The sequence below is a fragment of the Mya arenaria genome, chromosome 17, assembly GCF_026914265.1.
Source record: "Mya arenaria isolate MELC-2E11 chromosome 17, ASM2691426v1".
Taxonomy (NCBI): Eukaryota; Metazoa; Mollusca; class Bivalvia; order Myida; family Myidae; genus Mya; species Mya arenaria.
This window is the reverse complement of record NC_069138.1, coordinates 11,321,174-11,345,391: the sequence shown is the minus strand read 5'-3', so window position 1 is coordinate 11,345,391 and position 24,218 is coordinate 11,321,174. Positions and strand designations below refer to the sequence as shown.

At 37.1% G+C, this 24,218-nt stretch overlaps 1 protein-coding gene across 1 annotated transcript in view; it reads right to left on the bottom strand.

The window, feature by feature from the left end:
- The window catches only part of LOC128223783 (deleted in malignant brain tumors 1 protein-like), a 64,035-nt gene that overhangs the window by 27,960 nt on the left and 11,857 nt on the right, over positions 1-24,218 (bottom strand). Inside the window, exons 6-26 of the mRNA XM_052933159.1 lie at positions 23,215-23,371; positions 21,483-21,652; positions 20,720-20,876; positions 20,146-20,318; positions 18,758-18,914; positions 18,183-18,352; positions 16,702-16,861; positions 15,279-15,451; positions 14,126-14,276; positions 13,080-13,252; positions 12,573-12,720; positions 11,812-11,984; positions 8,348-8,507; positions 7,197-7,369; positions 6,313-6,478; positions 5,714-5,883; positions 4,604-4,760; positions 4,032-4,195; positions 1,671-1,827; positions 1,213-1,397; positions 265-421 (exon numbers count right to left, since the gene is read on the bottom strand). Coding sequence (XP_052789119.1) covers positions 265-421; positions 1,213-1,397; positions 1,671-1,827; positions 4,032-4,195; positions 4,604-4,760; positions 5,714-5,883; positions 6,313-6,478; positions 7,197-7,369; positions 8,348-8,507; positions 11,812-11,984; positions 12,573-12,720; positions 13,080-13,252; positions 14,126-14,276; positions 15,279-15,451; positions 16,702-16,861; positions 18,183-18,352; positions 18,758-18,914; positions 20,146-20,318; positions 20,720-20,876; positions 21,483-21,652; positions 23,215-23,371 — 3,451 coding nt within the window. The remainder of the gene's footprint in view (positions 1-264; positions 422-1,212; positions 1,398-1,670; positions 1,828-4,031; positions 4,196-4,603; positions 4,761-5,713; positions 5,884-6,312; positions 6,479-7,196; positions 7,370-8,347; positions 8,508-11,811; positions 11,985-12,572; positions 12,721-13,079; positions 13,253-14,125; positions 14,277-15,278; positions 15,452-16,701; positions 16,862-18,182; positions 18,353-18,757; positions 18,915-20,145; positions 20,319-20,719; positions 20,877-21,482; positions 21,653-23,214; positions 23,372-24,218) is intronic.

Below are 24,218 nucleotides of genomic sequence, written 5' to 3'. Positions count from 1 at the left end.
TGGCTTAAACCATTACTACTTAAGAAAAATGCATAAAACATCACTTTTTGAACTTAAATATAAAAATCTGTGATCTAATTTTTTGTCAGCAGTCTTATATAACTAGTTTTGCTGGATTTTTTGCAAAAATTTGCTCGTTCCAAGAGAAAAAATAAAAAAGTTGTCAAAACATTCAATCTGTGAGAGTGCAGCTTTAAAAAATAGGGCTACACTCAAAATCCACAAAAGTATAATCTAACATTGGATAATCTTAACTGATCTTACGTTGGTAAGCCAGCCATGCTACAGACGACTTTAGCTGCGTTGGTATTCCAATTATCGTCACAGATCGTGCCCCACGTGCCATTATAGAGAATTTCCACACGTCCCTCTTGTGTCGTGCTTCCGCCTACCAACCTCACGTGCAGTTGTGTTACCAAGCCTGGAAAAAGAGATAGAGGGTAATTGTTTGTTTCAGTGGAAGATCGTAATATATTTCACTGAGTGAGCACCAAAAGTTATATTTCACGAGTGGCAGTTTGTATATTTATTTCCTTAATGTCAAATAAATACAACTTCATAATTTCTTTAACCGCGCCCCCCCCAAGCCCCACCCCCAAGCACCCTCCACCCCACCCCCCAATCCTACTATGCATCTTACACCAACATCTTCCAATTTGTTCCACTTGTGTCACAATACTTTATGTGACAACATGATCATTTTGCTTATCATGTAACATTTCAAGAAAGGGCTGTAAGTTATGTTCAAAAATCAAAAGGGCCGTAACTTATGTTGGAAAAACTCACGATTTTTATATAAATAAAAACAATGTTACATTGCGCTGTTTCTGTTTCCCAGTTGTTTTCTTTATCATATATATAAAAGTATCTTCTAAACAGTAAATATGGTTAAACCAAAATGTAATAACAGGCCCCCTTTTCTCCAAAAATTCTTTAGTTGCTTATAAAAGGATTAAGATAAGCTAACTTTTTTTGTTGATCTATAATTTGTGTTATCTTTACTTCTTTAAGATTTTTTAGACATTAAATAGGAATTATCTTTATATTAATAACAATTAATCATTTTTCATTTATCAAAATCAAATTAAAATATGTATGTTGGCTTATTGAAATATGCTTCTTAAGCCTGTTAACCTTTTGTTATTTTAAGATGTTTCCAGAAATTGGGGCCTGGTGATTTGGGTGAGATTTTCAATGTGACTTAAAACTAACCTCCGCTTTGTCCGCCTGAGCATCGAACACCAGCGTCTTCAGAGTGATCGCAATTATGTAACAAAGGGGGATTCGAGGAGCATTGACCGAGGTTTGTCTCCGTTCCCGTACAATTTACTTGATCGAGTAGGATAGTGTTGTTACCCTGTCCATACTTGGCTCGTCCAAATGCCACAGCCCCATCCCTGTCAATGAATAAGGAATTTGTCTAAGTCTAAGGGATTTATTCAGAGTCAAAGGTATGACATCCTGGCTTTTTTTCTTAAAAAAAAAAATCAAGCTTATGAATAAATTACAATATACAGTAAAAACCTGTTAGCTCAATAGCACTTGGCTCGATTTCCTCATTGGCTCGAATTGGATGTAAAACGATTTTGTTTTATTCTTGGCTTGATATTCACGAGGCTTGAAGTATTTTGGCTTATGTCAATGGTTCCAACTGTAAATAATAATCTTACGTAGAAGCTCCGAGCATCCTGCACACAACTTGCGCATCAGCGTTGTTCCAGTTATCATCGCAGACCGTTCCCCAGGTGTTTCCTGTGTGCACCTCCACACGACCTTCAAACCGGCTTGGACCGTTCACGAGACGAACAGTGTAGTTTTGTACAGTGTCTGCAAAAAAGGGAAATCCTCGTTAACGGCTAAAAATAAGCATACCAATGAAGGAGTGTTTCTATTCTATTCCGTTGTTTTCATTTAAGGACTGTGATCAAAATTGGGTAAATTTATGGCATTTTGCGTCACTTTTAAATTTCCATGCAAAAATACTAAACATATAAAACGCCCATAAGTTGGAAGACCTTTGATTAAGTTTTTGTCTGTCATGTCAAAACAGGAGTACTTTCTCCAATGTTTTTGGATGGTAAATAACAACAACAATTACTGGGTAAAGCCTGAAAATACTCTGGTCTTGTCAATTACTTATATGGGCATTTAACATTATTTTCCATCAGCAATTCAAAACGACCTTAAGTTTGGCTCGGTCTGTGTCACAGTATTGTTCTTTAACAATGGTGTATGTAAAACATCATGAAGTTGTTTGTGTGGTCTGTGTCACAGTATTGTTCTTTAACAATGGTGTATGTAAAACATCATGAAGTTGTTTGTGTGGTCTGTGTCACAGTATTGTTCTTTAACAATGGTGTATGTAAAACATCATGAAGTTGTTTGTGTGGTCCATGTCACAGTATTGTTCTTTAACAATGGTGTGTGTAAAACATCATGAAGTTGTTTGTGTGGTCCATGTCACAGTATTGTTCTTTAACAATGGTGTATGTAAAACATCATGAAGTTGTTTGTGTGGTCTGTGTCATAGTATTGTTCTTTAACAATGGTGTATGTAAAACATCATGAAGTTGTTTGTGTGGTCTGTGTCACAGTATTGTTCTTTAACAATGGTGTATGTAAAACATCATGAAGTTGTTTGTGTGGTCTGTGTCACAGTATTGTTCTTTAACAATGGTGTATGTAAAACATCATGAAGTTGTTTGTGTGGTCCGTGTCACAGAATTGTTCTTTAACAATGGTGTATGTAAAACATCATGAAGTTGTTTGTGTGGTCTGTGTCACAGTATTGTTCTTTAACAATGGTGTATGTAAAACATCATGAAGTTGTTTGTGTGGTCTGTGTCACAGTATTGTTCTTTAACAATGGTGTATGTAAAACATCATGAAGTTGTTTGTGTGGTCTGTGTCACAGTATTGTTCTTTAACAATGGTGTGTGTAAAACATCATTAAGTTGTTTGTGTGGTCCATGTCACAGTATTGTTCTTTAACAATGGTGTATGTAAAACATCATGAAGTTGTTTGTGTGGTCTGTGTCACAGTATTGTTCTTTAACAATGGTGTATGTAAAACATCATGAAGTTGTTTGTGTGGTCTGTGTCACAGTATTGTTCTTTAACAATGGTGTATGTAAAACATCATGAAGTTATTTGTGTGGTCCGTGTCACAGTATTGTTCTTTAACAATGGTGTATGTAAAACATCATGAAGTTGTTTGTGTGGTCTGTGTCACAATATTGTTCTTTAACAATGGTGTATGTAAAACATCATGAAGTTGTTTGTGTGGTCTGTGTCACAGTATTGTTTTTTAACAATGGTGTATGTAAAACATCATTAAGTTGTTTGTGTGGTCTGTGTCACAGTATTGTTTTTTAACAATGGTGTATGTAAAACATCATTAAGTTGTTTGTGTGGTCTGTGTCACAGTATTGTTTTTTAACAATGGTGTATGTAAAACATCATTAAGTTGTTTGTGTGGTCCATGTCACAGTATTGTTCTTTAACAATGGTGTATGTCAAACATCATGAAGTTATTTGTGTGGTCCATGTCACAGTATTGTTCTTTAACAATGGTGTATGTAAAACATCATTAAGTTGTTTGTGTGGTCTGTGTCACAGTATTGTTCTTTAACAATGGTGTATGTAAAACATCATTAAGTTGTTTGTGTGGTCCGTGTCACAGTATTGTTCTTTAACAATGGTGTATGTAAAACATCATTAAGTTGTTTGTGTGGTCCATGTCACAGTATTGTTTTTTAACAATGGTGTATGTAAAACATCATTAAGTTGTTTGTGTGGTCCGTGTCACAGTATTGTTCTTTAACAATGGTGTATGTAAAACATCATTAAGTTGTTTGTGTGGTCCGTGTCACAGTATTGTTCTTTAACAATGGTGTGTGTAAAACATCATTAAGTTGTTTAAGTCATTCATTCTAGACACTATTTTCTTAACAAATATCCTATAAATATATCTGCATGAAAAAAAAAATATATTCAAATTATGACAAGAGATTGCAAAAGTTTTAACTCACTGTCATTACAGCTTACTCCAGCATCTTCCGAATGGCCACAGTTGTGTTCACCCCAGCCCTTGAAAGAACAATTTTGGACAAGGGCCTCGGACCCCTGACATTCAAGATCGTCCATCCATATCGGCCCTCGGCCAGTTCCGACACCTGTTAAAGCAGTTCCACCCCTGAAAAAACCCACACAGATTTTCCTCAATTTAGCTTATCAGTGAATTAAGAGTAGAGTGAATTTTATTTAAAATAGTACTGTATTTGGGAGACAGCTCCCTGTCATTTGTCACCGTCCATCCATGTTTGCTCTTGGCCTGTTTCGACCACTTTAAGAGCTTGCCCACCATTGAAAACAATAGAAAATTATTGGTGGATTTTATATTAAAGTAACAGTTCTGGATATGGGTATTGGATCATAAATCTCAACTTCGTAAGTTAGTAAAACATGGTGTCACCTAGCTTCTGCCATAAATTCACAATTTAAGAGTAAAAAAAAACTTCTGTTAAGTCTTCAAGTGATACTTTTCCAAGAAACAAACAATTACAAAATCAGCCTAATTCAGGTGATCAAAAAGACTACTTACGAGTATCCAAGCTGTCTACAAACGACATGGGCGTCCCTGTCATCCCACGAATCATCACAAATGGTACCCCACACACCGGCATACCGGATTTCAACGCGCCCCGAACGGAGACTCAGTCCACCAGTGAGTCTTACTGATATGCCCGCACCAGAGTGCTCTAAAAAGAACAGTGGGTGTTACTAGAAGGAACAGTGGGTGTTACTAGAAGGAACAGTGGGTGTTACTAGAAGGAACAGTGGGTGTTACTAGAAGGAACAGTGGGTGTTACTAGAAGGAACAGTGGGTGTTACTAGAAGGAACAGTGGGTGTTACTAGAAGGAGCAGTGGGTGTTACTAGACGGAACAGTGAGTGTTACTAGAAGGAACAGTGGGTGTTACTAGAAGGAACAGTGGGTGTTACTAGAAGGAGCAGTGGGTGTTACTAGACGGAACAGTGAGTGTTACAAGAGGGAACAGTGGGTGTTACTGGAAGGCACAGTGGGTGTTACTAGAAGAAACAGTGGGTGTAAAATTACTAGAAGGCACAGTTGGTATCAATTATTAAGAATGCACAGTGGGTGTAACTAGAAGGAACAGTGAGTGTTACTAGAGGGCACAGTGTGTGTTACTAGAAGGAACAGTGGGTGTTACTAGAAGGAACAGTGAGTGTTACTAGAGGGCACAGTGTGTGTTACTAGAAGGAACAGTGGGTGTTGCTAGAATGAACAGTGGGTGTTACTTAAAGGAACAGTGGGTGTAACTAAAGGAACATTGGGTGTTACTAGAAGGCACAGTGGGTGTTACTAGAAGAAACAGTGGGTGTAAAATTACTAGAAGGCACAGTTGGTATCAATTATTAAGAATGCACAGTGGGTGTAACTAGAAGGAACAGTGGGTGTCACTAGAAGGAGCAGTGGGTGTCACTAGAAGGAGCAGTGGGTGTTTCTTATTAAAACAGAACAGTGGGTGTTACAAAAAAAACTGAATAAGTTGTTTTAATATGTGTGAAAACTACCGCATATCTCAAAAGTCTAAATGAAACTTTTATAGATTTGGAAGTTAACAATGATCCAGGTAACAGAGTTGTTTACATTAACAATGTTGTGAACAATCAGCCTATTAAGTGCTTACGGAGACACATGAGTGAGGCGTCCTCTGAATGATCACAGTCATTCACGCCAAATGGTTTCCTGTCACACTGTCCAATATTCGTCTCGTTTCCGACACAATCTAGGTCGTCTAGAAGAATGGATCCATTTCCTTTGCCGTAGTACGCATTTGGTATCGGCACGGCAATGGCACTGTGAAATTAAAATTATATAAGAATTTAGAAGTGAAATTTTGTGAACAAAAATTATTTTGTCTTATTCTCTATCTTAAAACCTTCTTCACTTATCATATCTAAAAGACTGTCGACTATTTAAACATATCTTTACTGATGACGATGCCTTGTTTTATATTTGTAAAGGGTCATGCAATGAAGCTACCTGTAAAGTTTTATTGAATTTGGCCTGGTTGTTTCAGAGATTTTTTTTAAAGCAAAACAGTAAGTCTGCCATTTTGTTGTTGTTTATCAATCTCAATGCCTTGTTGTATTTTTGTAGAGGGTCATGCAATGAAGCTTCCTGTAAAGTTTCAGTGAATTTGGCCTGGTTGTTTTAGAGGAGATGTTCTTTAAAGCAAAACAGGAAGTTGGCCAGAAGTTTATTTAAAGAGAAATGCCCACTTACGTTCCATATCCAAGCTGTGTGCACGCGACTTTAGCCTCTGGTACGCCAAATCCATCATCACACACCGTACCCCAGGGTCCTGCCGTGCCATTTTTGCTAACCATTAAACGCCCCTTTCTTGGTGTAGGCCCTCCCATGAGACGGAGCCCGATGTTCAACTGGGCACCTAGAGTAAAACAAGGGAAAGTTACAGCCTGGACACGACAACCTATACTCTATGTCCTTATATGCAGCATTCCATTGTTAATTAACACTAAGTGTGACCTTGACCTTAGAGGTTGGGACACGGGTCTTGCACGTGACACATCGTCTTGGTATGTCAAACACATGTGGCAAGTTATTTTAAAATCTGTCCATACAAGAGAAAGCTACAGCCCGGACACAAGTTATTGAGCCGGACGGATGGACAGTGCGATTTTGATATGCCCACCTTTGGGGGCATAAAAATGTTTAACATCATATATTTCAGGTTTTCACACACCTATTTAGGCAGCATTCTAGAGGCCGAGGTATAGTAAAATAAGATAAAAAAGGACAAATAAAATATTAAATATTTAAATATCTAAATTAAAGCATTAGTAACACTTTACGCTATACAACTTTAATTTTTGGATGTAAATTTTAATAACTTAAATCTGATATTATGTCACCAGTATTATATCACTGTTTTCCAGATATTTCACCAAAATTGGTTCATTCCAAGACAAAAAAAAAATTGGCAAAATGGTCAACCTGTGAGAGTGCAGCTTTAAGGTTTTCAACCATTATGCAAATTTCCAGATGTAGTAAAGGTCACTCATAAGGGGGACTGAGATAATTAATTGGGTAGCAGTATTAAGAAAGAAACAATTGGTCACATGTCCCATACTGTATTAGCTACATACTTGATGCACAGACAACACCGACATCTTCAGTATGATCACAGTCGTTGACGCCAAAATCGCTGTGTCGGCATTGGGGAAGTGTTGTCTCATTTCCAAAACAGTTAACATCATCGAGCCAAATGGGGCCCGTGCCTGGGCCGTATTTGCCTGGTTGACCTAGCAGAGCTTTTACGCTGGAAAATATAAGACATGAAATTAGACGATATGTTTAATACAATGAGGTAGATCATCTAAAATGCTACAGAGTAAACGCCTACCCTTGTCTTTTGTTTATTTGTCTAATTAGAAGCATTTTATTTAGTTTGACATTTTTTAGCCTTAAAAGGGGCATTCCCTGACAAGATGTTAAAGTCAGAGTAATGGGCATAACTGCATACATGCCATATCCCCCTGTGGGGAAAAAATCCCAAGGAATTCCGACCCATCCCCTGGTCTCCTGCCGGGGGGTCCCCATATCCCCTGAAAAAAACTAGCTTGAGGTTGACTGTGGAAAGCATCCTGAATATCATGAGTGTGAAATTCCATGAAGCACCATGATAACTAAGTCCAAAAATCATTGTAAGTAGGATATGTTTCTGTATTTATTCTTACATCATAAATGTAGATTTTGCGCTAAATTTCGCTGCATAAAAATCCCCTGGTGTAATATCAAAATCCCATGGAGTTCAGACCAAAATCCCCTGGGAAGCCTCTCAGAAATATGGCATGTATGTAGCTGAATATGATTGTGTGTATTGTCTTTGACAACATGTGTACAATCTTTCATTTGAATATCTTGAACGGTCTTGAGGTATTGCCAAAAACCTACTAATACCAACAGTACTACATCCTAGCCCAACCCAATTTTCCTTACTTAACAAAAATTCAGCCGCGACTAGATACATGTTTGGTCAAATCGAAATAGTAGCACTAAAAATTAAATCAACCACATGTTTCTTTTTACAATTTCTTACATAGTTGTTACTATTGTAATAAAAAATGCTTTCAGTGCTTTGATTTTGTTGCATGATTTTTCATAAGAGTTCTTCCCCTTTGTAATAATTTGGACATGGATGATGGTTGAATATTTTGAATGAAGTGTTTCTGTAAAACTGATGCTTTTTTACCAATTACTAATCATACTGATGTGAGAATCTAAACTCTATTCTTACTATGTCACTCCAAGCTGATCACAGACAATTTTAGCTGCCTTGTTACTGAAACTGTCGTCACAGACCGTACCCCAGGCGTTGTTATAAAACACTTCCAGTCGTCCTTCGTTATTTCCTGGGCCACCTCGTAGACGATACTGAAGGTTCGTGCTAGGTGCGCCTGAAATTTCAGTATAAAGTTTACTAAAGCTGCACTCTCACAAATTGAACATTTTGAAAACTTGCTTATTTTTTGTCTTGCAATAAACAATATTTTGTTTTAATATCTGGAAACCAGTGATATACCATTGGTGACAAAATATCAGATCAAAGTTTTTAACATTAACGTTCAAAAATTGAAGTTTATAGTTAGCATTACTAACGCCTTAATGAAAATTTGTTTTTCAGCATAAAACATCAATTTTTGAACATACATGTAAATATGAGGAAACTGCAATCTGATCTTTTTGTCTTATATCACTGGTCTCCAGACATTCACACAAAAACTGGCTCATTCCAAGATAAAAAATAAAAAATTGTCAGCTCTGCAATATTTAAATTTCGTCCTCGGGTACAAAGGTCATTTTTCTTTAAATTGAGGCTAGTTGTACTAAGTTAGTCTTTTACATTTGGCGCTAAATGTGACAAACAACATTAATATGCTTTGGGCATCTTGTGGAGATCAAACCTTGATCCATCGCTATGCAGGGGGACACTCATCCGCAGGAGCAATAGCAGGACAGTTTAAGTGCTGCTACATATCCAATTACCATGCTAAAACTCTATAACGTGGCTAGAAAAGCCAGCTCAATAGCAGGACAGTTTAAGTGCTGCTACATATCCAATTACCATGCTAACACTCTATAACGTGGCTAGAAAAGCCAGCTCAATAGCAGGACAGTTAAAGTGCTGCTACATATCCAATTACCATGCTAACTCCCTACAACGTGGCTAGAAAAGCCAGCTCAATAGCAGGACAGTTAAAGTGCTGCTACATATCCAATTACCATGCTAACACGCTACAACGTGGCTATAAAAGCCAGCTCAATAGCAGGACAGTTTAAGTGCTGCTACATATCCAATCACCATGCTAACACGCTACAACATGGCTATAAAAGCCAGCTCAATAGCAGGACAGTATAAGTGCCGCTACATATCCAATTACCATGCTAACACTCTACAACGTGGCTATAAAAGCCAGCTCAATAGCAGGACAGTATAAGTGCTGCTACATATCCAATTACCATGCTAACACTCTACAACGTGGCTATAAAAGCCAGCTCAATAGCAAGACAGTATAAGTGCTGCTACATATCCAATTACCATGCTAACACTCTATAACATGGCTATAAAAGCCAGCTCAATAGCAGGACAGTTTAAGTGCTGCTACATATCCAATTACCATGCTAACACTCTACAACATGGCTATAAAAGCCAGCTCAATAGCAGGACAGTTTAAGTGCTGCTACATATCCAATTACCATGCTTACACTCTACAATATGGCTATAAAAGCCAGCTCAATAGCAGGACAGTTTAAGTGCTGCTACATATCCAATTACCATGCTAACATTCTACAATGTGGCTATAAAAGCCAGCTCAATAGCAGGACAGTTTAAGTGCTGCTACATATCCAATTACCATGCTAACATTCTACAACATGGCCATAAAAGCCAGCTCAATAGCAGGACAGTTTAAGTGCTGCTACATATCCAATTACCATGCTAACACTCTACAACATGGCCATAAAAGCCAGCTCAATAGCAGGACAGTTTCAGTGCTGCTACATATCCAATTACCATGCTAACACTCTACAACATGGCTATAAAAGCCAGCTCAATAGCAGGACAGTTTAAGTGCTGCTACATATCCAATTACCATGCTAACACTCTACAACATGGCTATAAAAGCCAGCTCAATAGCAGGACAGTTTAAGTGCTGCTACATATCCAATTACCATGCTAACACTCTACAACATGACTATAAAAGCCAGCACAATAGCAGGGCAGTTTAAGAGCCGCTACATATCCAATCACCATGCTTACACGCTACAACATGGCTATAAAAGCCAGCTCAATAGCAGGACAGTTTAAGTGCCGCTACATAACCAATCACCATGCTAACACGCTACAACATGGCTATAAAAGCCAGCTCAATAGCAGGACAGTATAAGTGCTGCTACATATCCAATCACCACGCTAACACTCTACAACATGGCTATAAAAGCCAGCTCAATAGCAAGACAGTATAAGTGCCGCTACATATCCAATTACCATGCTAACACTCTACAACATGGCTATAAAAGCCAGCTCAATAGCAAGACAGTATAAGTGCCGCTACATATCCAATCACCATGCTAACACGCTACAACATGGCTATAAAAGCCAGCTCAATAGCAGGACAGTTTAAGTGCTGCTACATATCCAATTACCATGCTAACACTCTATAACGTGGCTATAAAAGCCAGCTCAATAGCAGGACAGTATAAGTGCCGCTACATATCCAATTACCATGCTAACACTCTACAACGTGGCTATAAAAGCCAGCTCAATAGCAGGACAGTATAAGTGCTGCTACATATCCAATTACCATGCTAACACTCTACAACATGGCTATAAAAGCCAGCTCAATAGCAGAACAGTTTAAGTGCTGCTACATATCCAATTACAATGCCAACACCCTACAACGTGGCTATAAAAGCCAGCTCAATAGCAGGACAGTTTAAGTGCTGCTACATATCCAATTACCATGCTAACACCCTATAACGTGGCTATAAAAGCCAGCTCAATAGCAGGACAGTTTAAGTGCTGCTACATATCCAATTACCATGCTAAAACTCCACAACGTGGCTATAAAAGCCAGCTCAATAGCAGGACAGTCTAAGTGCCGCTACATATCCAATTACCATGCTAACACTCCACAACGTGGCTATAAAAGCCAGCTCAATAGCAGGACAGTTTAAGTGCCGCTACATATCCAATTACCATGCTAAAACTCCACAACGTGGCTATAAAAGCCAGCTAAATAGCAGGACAGTTTAAGTGCTGCTACATATCCAATTACCATGCTAAAACTCCACAACGTGGCTATAAAAGCCAGCTCAATAGCAGGACAGTTTAAGTGCTGCTACATATCCAATTACCATGCTAAAACTCCACAACGTGGCTATAAAAGCCAGCTCAATAGCAGGACAGTTTAAGTGCTGCTACATATCCAGTTACCATGCTTAAACTCCACAACGTGGCTATAAAAGCCAGCTCAATAGCAGGACAGTTAAAGTGCTGCTACATATCCAATTACCATGCTAAAACTCCACAATGTGGCTATAAAAGCCAGCTCAATAGCAGGACAGTTTAAGTGCTGCTACATATCCAATTACCATGCTAAAACTCCACAACGTGGCTATAAAAGCCAGCTCAATAGCAGGACAGTATAAGTGCCCCTTCAGATTCAAATTACACAGTTACATGTCAAAAACAATACTCACTATCCCTACAATAAACGCCAACATCTTCCGAATGATCACAGTCATTGTCACCGAGGGCATTCGTGTCACACCCTAACAGCGAACTCTCATTTCCGAAGCAATTGACGTTGTCCAACCAGATTTTTCCAGATCCAGGTCCGAACGCTCCTGCACCAGCAGATAAAGCTGCTTGGCTGTGTAAATGTAATAAAACAAAGGTTAGTGATGAAAATTGGACCAAAAGTGAAATGGGACTAAGATTGTCTGAAATTAGTGCAAAGAAATATTTTCTTTAATCACTTATGACGAAATCATCTAGAAAAGTAGCCCTGTTTTATAAATTTTCAATTATAATCATTTGTTTGAATGAAACAACTATAGATTAGGTTTTTACAATAAATAACAGAGTCGTGATAAATACCCCAAATAGCACTCCCTCCAGGATTGTTTGTTTCAATATTTTTTATTTTAGTTTTTGTCTCAGAATCAGCTAATTTCAGTAGCAATGTCTTGAAATCATCCTTTAAGATCTCAATTAATGTGAAAACTGCCGAATATTTCATTTTATCTTACAGCTTTTAGATATAAAACATAAATTTTTCAACGTAAATATGAAAAACTGCAATCTGATCTTTTGTAAGCAGTCTTTATTTTATTCACTGTTGGGAAGAGTACCGGGTCTATGTTTTAGCATCAAGTATGGGGCAGAACCGTGTCCTCAAATGAGTCGGGGACAAAAAAACACTGAATCATATACGTATTTAACAAATACAAACTCATACTATGGTTTGTTGAGTGCCTTGCAGACGACCTTAGCAGCCTTGGCGTTGAAACTGTCATCACAGACTGTGCCCCAAGTCCCAGCTAAATTCACCTCAACACGTCCACTGTTTGTGTCTGTTCCATTAACCAGTCTATATTGTATGGATACTGTAATGAAATAACAATAACCAGTCTATATTGTATGGATACTTAAACCAAAAAACAATAACCAGTCTAAATTGTATGGATACTTTAACCAAAAGACAATAACCAGTCTATATTGTATGGATACTGTAATGAAATACAATAACCAGTCTATGTTATATGGATATTGTAAGGAAATAACAATAACCAGTCTATATTGTATGGACACTGTAAGGAAATGTAAGTATGTATTTTATGTTAATATTCAATATTCATAAGCCCAGAATCCACACCTGAATTACACATGACCCCAGAATCCACACCTGAATTACACATAACCCCAGAATCCACACCTGAATTACACATAACCCCAGAATCCTCACCTGAATTACACATAACCCCGACATCTTCGTTATGTTGACAGTTGTTTGTGTACCAGCCCTTATTGCTACATTGTTGAATGTTGATTTCCGATCCGGTACAGCTGAGGTCGTCAAGAAGTATGGGTCCTGCACCACTGCCAAAGTGGGCACCGGCAATGGGGACGCTACTGGCTCTGTGAAGAATTACAATAAAGATGAAATAGAGAATGATTAGCTTTCGCAAAAATAATAAATGCAATATTGGTAAAATTGGTCATTTTTTCTGTTGCGAATATCATGTTCATCAATGATTGACTCATTTCACATAAAAAAATACATTAAACTTAGGATGATTCATGATATTTAAAGATTTGCTTACAGTCAGACCCCGTTGGCTTGAACTCCCAGGGACTGGCAAAAATACCTCGAGCCTCAGTAAATTTGAGCAAAGAGAGAATGCTTATATTCAGTATAATTAAATCAGTCCTTCAGATTGTGTTTGAGCCAATGAGGACTTTAAGCCAGGTGAGTTTGAGTGAACGGGGTTCGACTATTTGAGTCCCAAAGTCAGACTCAAGGTGTTAGCAAAAACATAAAATAATAGTTTGATTCTGACCCTTGTGATCCCAAGTATGAAAATAACAGGTAGTTTAATTGAAATTCTTCATTAATCTCACTGAAATGTTCTTAACCCTAGTACCAACTTAAGTGATATCATTTTTCCATGAGTCATAGAGAACGAGATTAAATGATCCCTCAGTCCCTTAAAATAAATCACTACATAAAATTATTTAGGTTGCCAAGTTAGCGCAGTGGTTAGCGCACACAAATCTCACTAAGCCATCCAGGTTTGATTCCCTGCCTCGTCTCATGTGAGTTTGGCTTGTGGTCACCAAGCCAAACAATTTGGTTTCCTGCAAGTACTCTAACTTTTCTGACAACATTGCGTAACATCATGCCAATGAGGTTGTAAAAGTTTGTTTCACAAAATTTGTAAGATATGTAAGTGTGAATTAAATGTCAACATAGATTATGCACAAAATCTGCTGAATTGCATAAAAACATACGTCTGAAATCCAAGCATTCTGCAGACAACTTGCGCATCAAGGTTGTTAAATCCATCATCACAGACTGTGCCCCAGGAACCATTGTAAAACACCTCAAGGCGACCATTTGATGTGGAGGAACCGTTAACCAGTCTGGCGGTAACACGTGGTGCTGAAGAGAATACAATGCATTTGAAAATGTATAAAAGTTATAGAAATATTAATGTAGCTAAATAATACAGTCAAACCTCGCTATGTCATTGAGACATCAGATAATACTCTGAACAAACATTAAAATATATTAAATGAAATACAAAAAGTGTTTTAATAGATAAAAAAAAATTGAAAAAAGTTTGACATAACCAGAACATTGAAATAACAAAGTTTGATATAGCAAGTTTCAACTGTAGTTTGATTACAATTTCAACAGAAATTTAATTACAAATATGTTATTTGGTTCAAGTTTAATTCCAACTGGGGCTAGATAAAATCGCAGTGGCAGCAGTTAGCTATTAATAGATAACAGGGCTTTTTCTGCCCATTTTGGGGAAATGAGCCTAGACATTTTGGGAAAATCTGCGTCACAGAATATGCTGAAATTGTGAAATTTTAAGATTGAAAGAACAAGCTTTTCAGTTTCCTGCGAATGAGGATTTTTTTCATTTATTTTTTACTTTTGATTGGGTTTTTTTTCTGAAGATTGGGAAAAATATCGTATATTTTGCTTTGGGAATAGGTCCTATAGTCAGACCTGTGGGTACTATTGAAAAAGGCCTGGATAGTACCAGATCAGAGCCATCTTAACCTACACAAAAACCTAATCCACAGTCTTACATCACTGATTTCCACACATTTACGCCAAAAATAGCTCATTCAAAGACAAAAATTGAAGATGCACTCTTACTCCCATATAAGATGTACCTGTTTATTTGTTATTTGTTTTATTTGACCATTAAGGGCCAACTTCAATAACAAAACCTCCAAAATTGCACAGCAGGATACTCAAATCAGAGATCTGATAACACAATTAGATTAAGATGAATACACAGAGGTTGTGTACAATACACGGTTTGCGGTGGAGGGGTGGTGGGGGGAATGTGGGGGTCACTCATAGAAGGGTTAAACAAGGCCTTTCAGCAGCATCAACACACAACAAACATACTACACTACATACCCTGAATGCACAGGACACCAACGTCTTCTGAATGGTCACAATTATTTGTTCCCCATTGATTATGCTGGCAGTTGGCGATATTTGTCTCGTTACCCGAGCATTTCACGTTATCGAGCCAAATCGTGCTGTTTCCCTGTCCGTAGTAAGCATTTCCTCGGGGTTGTGCACCATTTCTAAATGATAAAAATATTGAATAGCTAGAAATCATAGAAGAGAAATGATAACTTTTAGGCCATATCATCAACAAAAATACCGTGTTTTTTTTAAACTTAAATGGGAATGGTGGCGCAGCTATATGATAGGGAAAAGTTAGCATTGTTTAGGCCATTTCATCAACAAAAATGCAGACATTGTTTTTTTTAACTTTTAAGGGAATGGTGGCTTGGCTCTATGATGGAGTAAAATTAGCATTGTTATGGCAAAAAGGGGAGAAATACTAACATAATTCATATAATAGTCAACAAACCTGTCAACATATTTATGAATGACGTTTTATAGATACATTTGATAAAGTGATACTTAATGGTCAATGCTCCTAAAAAAAAAAAATGGTGAATATTTTATATACATACACATCTATCTGATGCTTATTTTGATGGCTATAAGAATGTCCCCCTGTCAAACCCACAATCAATTGCAAGAAAGCAAGACAACCATAAAACAAGACCACTCCCAACCTCGTTGAAATTAAATTTATCATCAAATTACCTAAATTAGATCAATATCACCAATCTAAACAAAAGACATGAGTCTTTCCACAAAGATATTATGATTGATACAGACATCACTAACAGAAAATAATTGCAAACTCCAAATTCAAAAGTGCCCAAATTTTCAAATTACGATGTTAAGTTAAGCATGTTGTAGACAACAGTCGCTGCCTTTGTGTCGAAATAATCATTGCCACCGGAAAATAGCTGTAAACACTAAATTTAAAACGGACAAAAATCTCAACTTATGATGTTAAGTTAAGCATGCTGCAGACAACAGTCGCTGCCTTTGTGTCAAAATAATCATCACCACCAGAAAATAGCTGTAAACACTAAATTTAAAACGGACAAAAATCTCAACTTATGATGTTAAGTTAAGCATGCTGCAGACAACAGTCGCTGCCTTTGTGTCAAAATAATCATCACCACCAGAAAATAGCTGTAAACACTAAATTTAAAACGGACAAAAATCTCAACTTATGATGTTAAGTTAAGCATGCTGCAGACAACAGTCGCTGCCTTTGTGTCAAAATAATCATCCCCACCAGAAAATAGCTGCAAACATTAAATTTAAAAGGGCCAAAAATCTCAACCTACGATGTTAAGTTAAGCATGTTGCAGACAACAGTCGCTGCCTTTGTGTCAAAATAATCATCGCCACCAGAAAAAAGCTGCAAAGACTAAATTTAAAAGGGCCAAAAATCTTAACTTACGATGTCAAGTTAAGCATGTTGCAGACAACAGTCGCAGCCTTTGTGTCGAAATAATCATCACAGACTGAGCCCCAGACCCCACTGTGGAGAACCTCGACGCGACCCTCGTTTGATGACGCTCCTCCGACTAGTCGGACAGAGGTCTTTGTTGACAGTGGCGCTAGAAATAGGAAAAACAATTGTCACAGACAAATACTTCACTTCATAGCGGAAAAAACATCTTTGTTTAACAATGCTCCACCTACAAGAGTGACAGTGGTCTCGCCAAAAAAAAAAATGGTTTGGTTAGGGTTACATGTTTTTCAAAAACAGGTAAGGTAGGTAGGCTTTTTTTACTTTTTTATTAGGCTTTTTATAAAAACGTTATCCTCATCATTGGAGAATTGTGTTAAAGTAATCTTCCTTATGAATCTTTAAAGGTTTTTTACTACAAATCAAAACACAAATATATTTTTTATGTTGTTATTTTACCAAACAGGCAAGGCATCTCAGATCATACCTATTTCATAGGTTACAGGGTCGGGTGACCCGAACCAAATGTATTTTATTTTTAGTCCTTTTTATCGACACTGATGAACAAAAAAGTCTCTGCCAGTTCATTAAAACCTTAAAACACCAGCTTTGACTTTTATTTACTTGAAAGCATGTTCACAAAATGTGTTTCATGGAAGTCATTTTAAAGAAATGGTTTATAATGCACGACACACCAAGCAAAACTGATGAGTCATCCCAAAATTTGTCCATCTGACTTAAATATTGATAATTGAACTGAGGCTTTAATGTTTCAAAGAAACTGGTTGAAAGCCCTTCAAGATCAGATGTCATATAAAGGTTAATATTCGTGAGAAAGATTTACATGAGAAAATGTCCATTTACAGTGTGTGTATACCACGTGATAAATTACGTCATATATGCTACGTTGGAAGGCAACATAGGCAACATTTTGCTTAAAATAAAGACTTAAATCCAAGATAACTTTTCTTTTACTACACCATTTTAAATAAAACAAAGGGCAGTCTATGCCACTTAAAAAGCCTCACCTTCGTATTATTACTGAAGTTTGATATGGTAATTAGTTTCATCAAGCACTTCGACAAATCTGTTTATAATTTAATGTTTTGACAGTGCTCCGTGAGACGGCCGTATTGTGAAAAGGTTTGCCGAAGTGTTTTAAGAAACTAAACTCTCAATGAAACTCTGGTAAAAGACAGAAGTGAGGCTCCGTAAGCGGCGTAGACAAGGTTTTTTTAAAATGGAAAAGAAATAGTGACGTTATTTTTGTTTAAAGTCTTCATTCGATGCAAAATATTGCCTTCGACGCAATTTATCATGCGGTATACACAAACTGATTTAAAGGGACTAGACAGCAGATGTTCCAAAATCGGCAAATACACTTTTTCCTCAAACAAGCCTAGAATTGCCAATATGAGCTAAAATGAGGCCGATAATACGTCACTCAATACAAGAATATTCACACCTACCATTGCACACGACCCCAGCGTCTTCTGTATGGTCACAATTGGTGTTACCCCACCCACGATGACCACACAGGGCAATATCAGTCTCGTTACCAAGGCAATTCAGGTCGTCCAACCAAATACGCCCCGTTCCTGGTCCAAAGGCCCCGCCAGATCGAGCCACAGCTCCAACTCTGAAATAAAAAAATATTAAAAATATTCATTATATATTTAAATTAAGTTAACTTACAGTCAAAACTCAATGGCTATTACACATCAAAACAATCAATAAATCTTTGAGCAAACAAAAAATCAACTCAAATAAAAACTATTTTGAAGGTGAATACTCAGAGCTCATAAATCAAAATATCTAGGGATTTTCTTAAAGCTCTACCATCAGTGGAGTAATTCCTGGACAGGATCAAATTTTGGACAGGAGTACAGTCATGTAAACAGCAGAGGTGATAACTTCTGGCCAAGGTTAATACAACTGAATAAAAATAACAACGCCAAAACCTACTAAAAATGAAGGCTATTACACACCTTGACTTTTTTCAAACTGATAAGTTTTAAATAAAATTTAAAAGTAAGACACTTACGAGGGTAATCCAAGCATACTACAGATCACTCCGGCATCTTTACTGTCAAAACTGTCGTCACAAAGCGTTCCCCACGAGCCATTGTACTGGAGTTCTACACGTCCCGAACTTGGTGTCGATCCTCGACCAGCCAAGCGTATGCCTGTTTTCACCGTCGCTATAATGATTTTTTTTAAATGTTACTTTAAGTTTTTTCGAGTCCAGTGTTGTTATTTATATTATTCAAGGAACATCAAATTGTGAATTTTCCGGAATATTACACACAAAGTAAACCCCCTTCAAGCTCCTCATTTTAAACCATTTTATCAGCTTTAGATTGCATTTAAAGATGCACTCTTACTCCAAAATAAGATATACCCCAATTTATTCTATATTTATAGTTTACAGAAAAGGATGAATAAATATAAAAAAACAATGGTTCTTGTGAACACCAATATGAACCTATGGTTTGTGAACACCAAAAGTGAATATTTCACTCAAGGCCAGGGCATTTGTGAAACATCAATTTTGGTGCTCACTCAGTGAAATATATAACGATCTTACACTGAAACAAAATATTTATCCTCTATGTAAACAAAGTTTTAACCCTTCCACAATAATTGATTTATTTAACTTGAAAATGCCCTATATTAATACTATAATATATCGGTTGTTTGTATGAAATGCATTGTAAACAAATACTCACTCAAAGACATAAAACTTGGACCACAATTCACAGGCGCTGTCACAAGAATGTGACAAATGCCCCCAAAGGACCTTGTTGGGCAGATAGCCAATAGTATTTTGGATTATAAGGATAGATAGCCTTTAGTATCTAACATGTTTTCAGACAATCTTCCCGTTGAATTTTTAGGGTTCAACTGCTTGTCATGACCAACTTTGTTACCAAGTTTGAGGTCCCTGGGCTCGAGCATTCTTCAGTTATTGATTGGAAACAAATTTTCAGCTCAATGTCACCATGACAATGACCTTTAACCCTCTGATCTCAAAATGCAGGTCATGACCAACTTGCCTATCAAGTTTAAGGTACCTGGGCCTTAAGCGTTTGTAATTTATTAATAAAAAACTGTGAGGTTGGATGAACAGACAATCAAATTGCTATATGCCGCCTTTTGGGGGAAAAAAACCTAATTTGATTGGTCGTATTTGGCAAACATTTTCAGCGGTTGGTAGGATTTTTTGTCTCTATCTTACTTCCGAAGCTCTTAATTTAGCGATATAAAACAAACCAACAAAATATGCCCAACGGAGAGTCTAAAAAAAACAATTATGGATCGTGGGTACATTAAAGTCAGGTAAGGCTAAACAGATTAATTATTAATAATGGCCTTATAAACTCTACATAAACATGTACTTTAAACCTTTCTTATGATAATTTTTATTCTTACAGTTCTGGCATATAACGGCGGCATCTTCTGAATGGTCACAATTACTTTGACCCCAGCCACCGTTCCGGCACTGTGCAATGGACGTTTCTGTTCCGATACATTCCACGTCGTCCAATAAGATCCTTCCTGTGCCTCGACCGTAAGCAGCCATACTAACAGGTGCAGCTCCAGAGCTTTGAAAAGTTTAATAAGGAAACTTATAACATTTTTAATTAATGATTTTCGAGTAGAGATCACCATGACAACCATATTACCTTTCCTGACATATAGATAACAAAATTATACATAAATCATCAAATTGTATCATTCAAACAAACTCTACATTAATAAATTTTAAATGTGGGGCCACTTATGTGAATAACCCTAAATTTTTCATCATGTTGCCAAAAACATATGTTCAAATATGTTATATTAGAAGTGAAAAAAGTAATATTGGACAGTTTTCATGATGTCTGTGAGACTGTGATAATATGATACATCAAGGTTGTCATGCTGTAAACCTTTGTTAATGGTAAACAAATCATTAAAAAGCATTGAATATATTAACAATACAGTATCTACATATTATACGTACAAAGGCTGTTGAAGCATTCTGCAGACTACAGCAGCATCAGATTGCGACCATCGATCATCGCAGACTGTCCCCCAGACACCGTTATACAGGACTTCAACGCGACCTTGGTTGGCCTGGTTACTTCCTGCCAGACGGACTTGAACGGTAGGCATATTGTCTGAAAAAAATTATATATTTCAAATGCGGATAACAGAAAAATCATATTATTTTTGTACCCTGACATATTTTTTTAGTAGCACATACACCATTAATGTGGTCACATTTGTGTACACCATTGTTCGAGACCAAGAACACTGCAAAGCTAAAGCCAAGATGGTCTGTCCCTGTTTTTACACTCTAACAAGGGGCATAATTATGAAAATATTAAAGCCAAAGTTATGGAACTTGTTATGTATGTACTGTCTCTGGAAACATGAGTTACCAAGTTTCATTGGTATATTTTGAAAGTTTTTTGAGTAATGCCAAAAGTTAATCCCAATAAAAATTAATGCCTCCACAAACAACAAAGATAAAAACAATGACTGAAAAATCCTGTCAAAAAATAGACAAGCTTGATTAAAAATGATACTATTTATAGTAACATATGATCTATTTATAGGAACACCAATGTGTAAGACACTGGACAAGCTTGAATAAAAATGATACTATTTATAGTAACATGTCATTCTATTTATAGTAACATCAACCTGTCAGACACTTGACAACTTGAATAAAAATGATACTATTTATAGTAACATTTCATTCTATTTATAGTAACACCAACCTGTGAGACACTGGACAGCAACGTCTTCATCATGACCGCAGTTGTTTACGCCCCAAGGCTTGTGAACACATTGTGTAAGGGACGTTTCTGTACCGTTACAATTCAGATCGTCTATCCAAATCGGGCCAGAACCTCTACTGAATCCTGTGCCTTTAATTACGCGTCCGCCTCTGTCATTTGGATGAATAAAAATTGTTGTTTAAAAATTTAGGGATTAAGCTGAAGGGTTATGGAAGGGTTTTGTGCCCTGTCCTTTTTCAGTAGCACCCTTCTGCCTCCATGGAGACCAAGATGGGCACCCTTCTGCCTCCATGGAGACCAAGATGGGCACCTTTCTGCCCTCATCGAGACCAAGATGGGCACCCTTCTGCCCTCATGGAGACCAAGATGGGCACCTTCTGCCCTCATGGAGACCATGATGGGCACCCTTCTGCCCTCATGGAGACCAAGATGGGCATCCTTCTTCCCTCATGGACACCAAGATGGGCACCTTCTGCCCTCATGGAGACCAAGATGGGCACCCTTCTGCCCTCATGGAGACCAAGATGGGCACCCTTCTGCCCTCATGGAGACCAAGATGGGCACCCTTCTGCCCTCATGAAAACCAAGATGGGCACCCTTCTGTCCTCATGGAGACCAAGATGGGCACCTTTCTGCCCTCATGGAGACCAAGATGGGAATCCTTCTGCCCTCATGGAGACCAAGATGGGCACCCTTCTGCCCTCATGGAGACCAAGATGGGCACCCTTCTGCCCTCATGGAGAACAAGATGGGCACCCTTCGGCCCTCATGAAGACCAAGATGGGCACCCTTCTGCCCTAATGGAGACCAGCATGGGCACCCTACTGCCTTCATAGAATTTGATGCTCAGGACTGTCAAATATTTCTTTTGTAATATTAAAATTTCATGATAAGATTAAAAATACATACAGACATTAAATATCTGGGAGTTGAAACCTTATATTACTTCAATTAAACACAACTTCTAACATTTTCTGCCAAATTCATACTGTTCAAATTATTCATAGCTTAACTCAATGTGCCCATCAACCAGTGGGGTAAGACTCCATTTGGATTCAAAACTTTGTTTAAGTCACACTTGGGGATGTGACAGGGTCAAGCCATAATTCAGCCATTATAGGGACCGATATAAACTCATAACAACAACAACAAGAATCCACATATTCTTATTGATAGACACCAAACAGCAACTAACAGCAAATAAATATAAGTCTAAAATAAATCAATTTTTAAAAGCGTTACTTCAGCAACATTTTATGGGCAATTTTCAACATCTAATAGCAAAAGGGGTGTCATTTGAATTTGTGATGTGTTTTTTTTATTGTTGCAAAAAAATTGTTGAAATTCATTCAATATTAATTTTGTTCACATCTGGCCATAAAAAATGTGATTGAAGCCTTTAAAAAATAGTTGACTCAAATTTAACACAACATTAACGGAAAAAATGGGTTGATTGTTCACAACTTGGTTAAGGTTAACAACATTGTTAACATCATCATTGTTAACTTTAAAATCCTGCACTTGAAATTTAACGATTACAATTAAGTGCTATCTGTAAAACTTCTAAAAGAAATTGAGACAACAGTATGCTTTACTTGTTTCATGTGAATATATGAAGCACATTGTAAATTATTTCACCTTTTAAAGTTAACAACTAAGCGGTTAACAACAGAGTTAACTTTAACAACATTCTGAACTATCATCCATATACCTAGTATGTCCCAGCATTCTACATACAACCGTCGCTTCGCGATCGTCAAAACCATCGTCACATATAGTACCAGTTTTCCCAAACAAGTTGACCTCTACACGACCTTGGTATACGTTGAGACCCCCTGTCAGCTGAACTGTCAAATTGGCTTGATAACCTAAAAGTAAGAAGCATAATAAGAAGCAATACCTTATGATGCCCTAAAAAGAATGTCTTACAGCTGCGCTCTCACAGATAGACCGTTTTGACAACTTTTTTATTTTTTGTCATGGAATAAGGTAATTTTTGCGGAAATGTCTGGAAACTGGCGATATAGGACTGCTGAAAAAAGATAACAGCGTAGATTTCAATATTTAAGTTAAAAAAATGATGTTTTATGCATTTTTCTTAAACCATTAGTAACAGTTTAAGCCATAAAACATTAATTTTCAAATAAAAATATGAAAATCTGCGATCTGATCTTTTGTCAGCAATCTTATATCATTGGTTTGTAGGTATCTACGCAAAAATTTGCTCTTTCTAAGACAAAAAAAAAAAAGTTGTAAAAATAGTCATCTGTGAGAGTGCAGCTTTAACTATTTTTTTATTATGGAAAAAGCCAATTTTTACGGGAATGTCTTTAAACCGGTGATAAAAGACTGCTGATCAAAGATCAGATCCCAATTTTTATTGAAAAGTAATGCTTTATGGCTAAAAAGGTTACTAACGCTTTATGAAAAATAAACATTGGCAAAAAGCATCATTTTTTTTTAACGTAAATATGAAAACTGCAATCTGATCTTTTGTCAGTAGTCTTTTATAACCATTGTATAGAATTGTATAGACATTCACCCAAATATTGGTTTATTCCAAGACAAAAAAAAATTGTACTGAAAATAATCATTAGTTTTGCTTGGGTTTAAATTTTACACATTTTTAAATTTTATACCAGCAGCAATTGTGTAAAACTGGATAAGTTATCTTTTGGCTAGTTTGCTCATAAAAGAAATACGATTGGTCAACAG